The sequence below is a fragment of the Psittacula echo genome (genome assembly GCF_963264785.1).
Source record: "Psittacula echo genome assembly, chromosome: 1".
Classification (NCBI taxonomy): Eukaryota; Metazoa; Chordata; class Aves; order Psittaciformes; family Psittacidae; genus Psittacula; species Psittacula echo.
Window position 1 is genome coordinate 14,074,385 of NC_137735.1, and position 8,124 is coordinate 14,082,508.

At 38.1% G+C, this 8,124-nt stretch overlaps 1 protein-coding gene across 1 annotated transcript; it reads left to right on the forward strand.

Moving 5' to 3' along the window:
- On the forward strand, positions 1–7,834 carry LYAR (Ly1 antibody reactive). The gene is made up of 9 exons (XM_080610771.1): positions 1–80; positions 525–712; positions 1,631–1,745; positions 2,628–2,735; positions 4,028–4,111; positions 4,858–5,194; positions 5,473–5,571; positions 6,201–6,286; positions 6,597–7,834. Exons 2-9 carry the CDS (start codon positions 591–593, stop codon positions 6,729–6,731), a joined length of 1,086 nt encoding a protein of 361 aa, XP_080466897.1. The 5' UTR covers positions 1–80; positions 525–590; the 3' UTR covers positions 6,732–7,834.
- The last annotated feature ends 290 nt before the right edge of the window (positions 7,835–8,124 follow it).

The window sequence follows — 8,124 nt, forward strand, 5'->3', positions numbered from 1 at the left end:
GGGGTCCGCGCAGGCGCAGGGCGGTGGCGCCGGGGCGGGAGGAAGGGTGGTGGCTACACGTGCCGTTGGGGGGGCTGTTGGTAGGTGGGGGTTGAGGTGCGGAGTGATGTGTGCAGGGAGCGGGGTGAGGGCACGGCCGCGGCCTGCTGCCGCTGAGGAGCCTTTCTTCCGTCCTTCCCGCCCCATGTGGCTGGGTCCCCGTCAGGCGGCTCCTACGTAGCGGTGCCGCTCGCCCGCAGCAGGTGGAGACGGGTGGGCTGCAGGGAGCGGGACGGAAGGGCGGAGTGGTCGCACCGGGAAGCGGAGGGGAACCCTGAACTTCGGAAACTTACCGGCATGGGGTAGGGGGAATAGGGGGGTGCTGGTTTCAGGGTTACTGGTTTCCCTTGTACCGGGCGAAATTAGCTTCTCCTTAACTGCATATGCAAAATCAAACTGCTTAGGTTTTCTGCGGGCGGATGCACAGCTGCGTTCATTTTCAGTCGTTCAAGTGCATCCTTCAAGCTGTAAACTTGTATTTCTAGGGCTCTGCTTGTGTGGGAAGAAACAGATTGTACCCCGTTCATAGAAGCTGCTGACCACTCGCCAGCATGGTTGTTTTCACATGCAATGCGTGTGGAGAGTCTGTGAAGAAAGCACAGGTTGAAAAACACGTGAACATCTGCAGGAGCTGTCAGTGCCTTTCTTGCATGGATTGTGGCAAGGATTTCTGGTAGGTAGAGGATGGTACGTAGCCTTGCTCACTCAGCAGTGCTTGTCACCAATATAAGACTTTCCTATGGCATATTAGAATTAAATTAGGCAATTGCTGAATAATGTGTATTTGTATTTAAAAATGATATATGTTTTTATATAGCTTCAAGTTTAGTCACCCAAGTTTGAACCAGAAGGACAACTAAACCACGCAGTAAAGAGAGGTGCAGTCTTTTACAGTTTCAGGTGGCAGTGCTTTCAGCTTATGATCATCCACAACTGCTACTATTTAGTTATTACAGAGAGAGTGAGACTGGCAGTAACATTGAAAATTCTGGGTTGGGTTGTCGCTTCTCGGAACTCAGAAGAAAGCAGTGCCGCTGTCTGCTTTCTAAATATAAATATATGAATTTGCGTGAGAAAATAACGTCCGCAAATAATTATTATATTTTTCAATTCTTTACTGACAAAGATGAAGTTCTGTGTTATTCATTGCTTTTGGGGGACATCTACACATTGGTCAGAACTACACTACCACATTAGTATATCTGTATTTAGGAATTAGGTTTTTGCAAACATTTTCACCTGCTTTTCTATTGTTAAACTGTGTCAATATGAGTAGTAAAACACCGATAAATGTAATAATAGCCATGTATGTGCTACATATACAAATGTGCCTAAGTTAGAGAGTCATTAAGAAAAGCAGCACTATACTGAAGACTTCTCTGGTTTTGCAAGTCAGAAATATTCACTGAAGGCTGTAGCATGGCAGAAATGTCAGCAGTCTTACAAGCATATACTTTCCTCATATAAGCATTGACAGTATTAGGATTTAAATGATGGATGCTATCATGTTTTACTTCAGTTTGTTGGTTTTGTAAGTCTTGTGTAGTTCAAAGGACTCTAGTGAATACACTTAAAAATCTCCTTTGTTCAGGGGTGATGATTATAAAGAACATGTGAAGTGTGTAAGTGAAGACCAGAAATATGGTGGAAAAGATTTTGAAGCCAAAACTAACAAAGGAGATGCTAAACAACAAGAGTGGATTCAGGTAAGGTTTGTACTATAGACAGATATGATAAATAGCTGTTGTTTATAATTGTTAAAGATGCAGCAGAGGCTATATTTGATCAAACAAAAGATCTGTTTTCCCAGTATCCACAGCTTTCTTTGGCAGTTCCTTAGTAGGTCTGTTGCTTTTCCTGGTAAGAAATGCACCTTTTGTTTATTTTGAATCTATCTCTTACTAGTTTGATAAGGCATATGAATAATACCATTGAAGTCAACAGATCAGTGCCATTGTTGAGATGGAACACTGTTTAAGTACACTGCTCAAAGGCAGTATGATGTGAATGCTGCTGCTGCTGCTTATGAAAATTGTTAGCTTTCCTCAATAGTAAGTCTCTTCTACACAGAAAGGTGAGGGATTATTACAGAGTGTCCTTTCCTGGTAGTCTTAACATCCACAAAACCTTTTAGAAAACAGATTTTCAGAAGTACAGGCAGGCTTTCCAGTGTCCAATATCTTTAACTAATGGGAAGCAGGGCCTTTTTCCCTTACAAGCAGCAGTGCTGCTCAAGTAACTGCCACAGGGTCCTGGCCTGACCTCCTCCGTTCTCCTGTGCTGAGACGTGCTGTGGTATAGTTTGGGTCAGGTGTCCTGTCTCTGCTCCCTCCTGGCTTCTTGTGCCCCTCCTCACTGGCAGAGCATGAGAGACTGAAAAGTTCTTGATCAGGGTAGGCATTACTTAACAACAGCTAAAACACTGATGTGTTATCAGCATTATTTTCAGACTAAAACCAAAACACAGCACTGCACCAGCTACTGGGAAGAAAATTAACTGATACAGCTGAAACCAGGACACATACCTTGCATGTATCACTTGATCTTTGTGCTTCTTTGCTGATTTAGTTCTGTTTTTCTTCATTCAGAAAATCCATGAAGTAATAAAGAAGCCAAACATAAGCCCTAAAGTGCGGAACATTCTGGAGCAAATGCGTGTCTTTGATAATATTCCAAGAAAAAAAGTAAAGTTTCAGGTATGTTTTAATAGAGATTTGTTATAGTGAGAGCCACTCTCTCTTAATAAAGGTGGGACAAATTGCTTGTCTTGGCATTAGTAAATAGGTGGTGTAATAGTGGAGTTTCAAATAAGGCAGTGTTTGTAAAATATATCTCCTTGCTCAAAAAGAATCTGTATCATTTTAATTCAGTAGTAAGCAGAGATGTGCCATTCAAGCTTAATCTCCATACATAGGCTTGTTCCTTTTTTTATATATTTGCACTTTTTAATGAATGTCTAAGTTCTTAGACATACTCCTAAAGGATTCTTATTTCTATGCTTTTGTTTTTTTCCTGGTAAAGGCAGGCAACTTGGCGGTGTTCAAGGCCAGGTTGGATGAGGCCTTGGGTGGCATGGTTTAGTGTGAGGTGTCCCTGCCCATGGCAGGGGAATTGGAACTGGATGATCTTAAGGTCTTTTCCAACCCTAACTATTCTATGATTCTATTCTATGAAGATACTGAGAGTTTTCCTGTGGCTCAGATTCTAACAGAATCCCCCACACTGCATGCTGCACTAAACTTTGCATCACAGCCAAAGCAAGTTCCAAATGTTTCATGTGGTATCAGTAAAGAATTACTGACAAGATGGCCTTATTTATTTATTTATTTTCCTTTCTGTTCTGTGCCTCAGATTGTGAGGCTGAGAGAAGATCACGGTTGCTTCCAAAGCACTCGGATAGACCTTAGTAGAGCTGCAGTGAAATTGCTGCTAGCAAGCTGAAAGTTAGAATGCTTTTCTACAAAATCAGTGTTCTAAGTAGGGAAAGTGATACTGTCAAGAAGCCTCTTTCTTTTTGGTAAGATGCTGCAGTGGAAGATTTAAAGTTTTTGCAGTTCATTGTAGAAATTTACTGCTTTGTTTTTATTTTCAGCAGGTATTCCTGCAATAGCCCTAAAAACTTTCAGATGTTTGCATTGAGATATTTGCTTCAGTTTTACTTCTCTGTAATAAACTAAGCTATCCATTTAGGAGCATGGCCATCTGTCCAGTACACAAATAAGTAAGATCAGATCCTAATGTTTTACCTCATGGAAAGAGTCAGAAGGTTTGGCAGGACATTAACACAACCAGCTGTGTTCAAAAGCTTGAAGATTATCTCTTCTATATATTTGGCTCTTCTGGATTGCTATAAGTGAGGCAATTGAGAGGCTCATATATTGGTATATCCTTGTGACAGTACACAGGGATTATGAGGTTTAAGAGATTCATAAAGTAAATGTATCAGAGATGCACCTTTTCAGTTATGGTTGGGTTTTTTCCGGCACAGAATTGGATGAAGAACAGTTTGAGAATTACTGACATCACTTTGCAAGACCAGGTGTGGGATATTTTCTCTGAAGCAACCAGAAACGTAAGTTAGAGGTACAACAGGAATGTAGTCAAAAATGCTGGAAGGAAAACCTTTCAGGCTCCTTTTGTAGATGTTATCATTAATACTGTTTCCCATTGTTATGATGGCTTATGTTATATGTTATATTCCTAGACTAATATCCTTGCTAATTTGTGGAACATACTGTTGCTGAAGTAGTTGTGTGTACTAAATAGGTTGTGATTAAAAACTTGGACATATTAATTCTACAAGAAAATTAGTATAAGCCCAGGAACATTAAAAGAAACCCAAATATGTTAAGGTGAGAAAAGTACAATTAAAACAACCAGCAGTGCCTTTGCTGACATCTTGCAGTAAATCGTTCATTGTCCCAGCCAAAACCCAAATCAGGGAACTGGATGGCAAAGCTAAGATTATTACTCAAGGGCCATGTATTTGGGAATAGGTTCTGTATATTGCTGTAATAGACCATGTTTTTGTCTGCATTAAAAAGCCCCAAATACATAGACAATTATTTCAAATAGAAATAATATATGTTGTAAGTTAATATTTCTTCTGTGATGTTAAGGTAATTAGCATTTTGGGTGAAAAGAAAAATTAGCCACCCCATTAGTGCTGTTTCTCAGGTAACTGGTGTTACCACTTGGAAGCAATTTAATTGAATCCAGAATATTAGTGTTATTCATGGAGAAAATGTTCTTTATGTAGTAAAGTTGCAATGTCAAAAAGGCATGTAAAAATTGTAATAATCTGTCTTTCAACAAAAGATTTCAAGTGAAAAAGAACAAGACAAACCACAGCAGAAGGAAGAGGTGCATTCTGCAGAAACTGGGGAACAAGCAATGGCAGAAGAAAATGGAATTACAGATGATAAAACTGAGAGGAAAAAGAATAAGAGAGAACGAAAAGAAGAGAGGCAGAAGAACAAAAAGAAGGAGAAAAAGGACTTGAAATTAGAAAACCAGACAGAAGTAAAAAAGAGTAAAAAGTCCAAAAAAGAAAAGGAGAGCTTGGAGAATGAATTTGAAATAAATGGAAATGGCCATCAGAGTGAAGTAGGAAAGGAAACAAATGTAAAGAAACGCAAGCATAAACATGCAGAAGGTACCCATCCTGCACTTTATATTCTTGCTTGTTTTCAAGATGCTTTTTCTGTATGCCCTAAAGCTGAATAATTTATCTAAGTAGAATTTTTTAAACAGTAAGTTACATACACACACATCAGATTATTTTTTAACACTGTGGTTGCACAGTCCTGTATAAAGTCTGAACCTCTTAGCAAATATAAACTCATCTTGCAAGAACAGAAACTTTAAGTAACATCAGAACTTTGTTTCTACTTCTGTACATTTTTGTGTATGTTTATCCAATTCTGTCTCTAGAGGAACCTTCTATCACAACAAAGAGAATGAAAACTGAAAACATTTCAGAAGATGTGGAAACAGAAAACAACAATGGCAACGAAGAGAATGGGGGAAGAGGTAACATATTCTTAAAGGGGGAGTTTAGATAGTTACAAAGCTATTCTGCAAAAGGACATTAGCCAACATGAAAAAGGGTAACAGCTCTCTTGTAGCTCTTACATCCTCCATTTTTGCTCAGTGAGTCATAAATTGGACTTGAGCCGTGCTGGACCTTAGTTGATACTTGGACAAACCTACTTATGCCTGTCCTCCAACAGACTGTTACTGTTGGGGAATTGTCTGTACTTGAACATACAGATCATTTATTTGTAAACATGACCTCTCAAGTGGGTACCATGTGGGATTGACTACCTGTGCTCTAAGGGTAAAGAGATGGGATCTTCCCAACTGTCCCTGGGTTATGTAAAAATTGCTGCTTAATATCTAAAGCACAGAAGTAAAAATAGCCCTGACCCCAGCCTTTGAAGTAGTGTGTTGGTTCTTCATGTCTGTCCTATTAAAATCTTCAGAAAGAGCCCACATGACTTTATGCTTAGGTACCCTGCTGCTGTAGGGTCAGTAAGAGACCAGCTGTTGTGGTAGATGAACTCGTTCCAAAATTAGGTGATTGAAGGCTGGTTCGTATGAGAGAAGACTTACAAATACCTAATTTTATTAATGATGTTGTACACCTAATCGTTTTGTAGGTAAATTCAACTGGAAGGGAACCATCAAAGCTGTCCTGAAAGAGGCTCCAGACAATGAAATTTCAATTAAGAAACTAAGAAAAAAGGTACTGTGCAACATGGCTTTTTTAATCTCCTTTGGTCTTGTGAATTTCTTTCCATAATGTTTTAAGTTCATAAACTCCTGCCCCACATAAGCAAAAAAAGTTTGACATTATTTAACGATTGGCAGAATATCAACTGAGGGGCATGTTCCTTATTGCTTACTGGACTACAGGAGAAACTCAGCGCTAATTCTGCAAAGGAATAATAACATAATAGATTCTCTGATATTTTCAATAGAGTAACATGAATGTATTATTGCTGAAAGTGGAAGCATCTTTACTAACTCAGAACCATTCCTCTGTCTTTATGCAGGTTATAGCTCAGTATTACGCCATAGCTGGTGAACATCACAAATCAGAAGAGGATATTCTAGCCATATTTAATAAGAAAGTGAATAACAATCCCAAGTTTAAAGTTTTAAAGGACAAAGTTAAACTCCTGAAATAAGAATTTGCATACTTTTCATAACATCTGCATTTTAATTGGACTGAGACAAATTCTTCTGTCAGCTCTACAAATATGTTGCACTGGTCTCAAATTGTTTATGTGAGAGCAGAATTTTAAGACTGGATTCCTCCTCTTTCTCTAGATTTGTCACAGAACATTTTCAGATATTTTATTTTTTGATTTTATGGAAAATGTATATTTTTTGGTACAAGTTTTAAGGGACATTGAAAATAATTGTTGCCTCTTGTATTAAAACTCTTCTAATGATATAATTTATAGGCAAGAATGTTTATCAGGACCTGGGTTGTGTGTCTTTTTGCAGAAACTATTGTAAGAGCAACTAGCATTTTCATATTCAAATCCCCACTGTGGAATAAATGTTTTGTCATGCTAAAATTCTGTGACTGATATCCCCCTTAACACAGGGCTTTAATAGCCTGTTAATTCTGTGTAATAACCTGTTAATTCTTTGTTGCAACATGCATAATATAAGTGTCTGTCAAGTTTGTGTATGTAATATTGCACGATCAGTGAAAATCTGAGGACTGTTACCTGTATATGCACTGCTACAGAATGTCTTAATTAGTGACACAGCTGACTTCAATGCAAGGGCTCACTTAGACCAAAAATGGATTAAATAAAGTACTTTGAAACACCACCTTCAATATAATATATCTTGCCACTTTATGATTATATAATAAACCCACAACTTACATAGAATTTGAAGAGGCTGTTACGTTGCTGTCGCCAGAATAATTTAGGCAGGCCAGAAATCCTACACGTATGTAAGAGACAGAGTTGTCCAGGAAAAGTTACTTGAAGTTTACAGAGGTTTAATCATATGCAAAATAGCTACAGATGGGAAATTTCCTACCATGAAGTAGTCTGTTAAAAACAGTGGTAGAAAGCCAGGGAAGAACTCTTGCAGTATGTAAGATATATTTGGGGAAAGTACACAGTTCCCAGCAGATAAACTTTTATAAAACTCCATTGTGCAAATACCTGAATTTATAGGAATTTTGAATATATTAGAAATATGAAGAAATTAACTGTCTGTTACACTGGGTCCAGTTTTTCTGAATACATATTTGTCATCTTACAAACGTTGCAATAAAATGTCTAATAAACTTAAGATCCCTTAAGTGTTGTTAATTCATGAAAATTGCTTTGAAGAGAAACAGAATAAAATTCATTTACAGACATGGAAAATCTTTGAGAAGCTTTGAATGAACACATTTCAAAAGCTTAGATTTCTTTGGTTTTGATTTAATGAAAAGACCTATACAAGAACAAGTCTTTGTCAGTGAAATTGAAATAACACAGTGCTGTTAATCTTGTCACTCACTGTATTTACTTTACAACAAACACTGTTAAATTATGATCCTAAATAGTT

What these genes read in the sequence shown, in the direction of transcription:
- LYAR (XM_080610771.1), top strand. Translation starts at nt 591, where the DNA reads ATGGTTGTTTTCACATGCAATGCGTGTGGAGAGTCTGTGAAGAAAGCA. An exon ending in AACAACAAGAGTGGATTCAG is followed by an intron (nt 1,746 to 2,627) that starts GTAAGGTTTGTA and finishes TTCTTCATTCAG; the next exon opens with AAAATCCATGAAGTAATAAA. An exon ending in CGAAGAGAATGGGGGAAGAG is followed by an intron (nt 5,572 to 6,200) that starts GTAACATATTCT and finishes ATCGTTTTGTAG; the next exon opens with GTAAATTCAACTGGAAGGGA.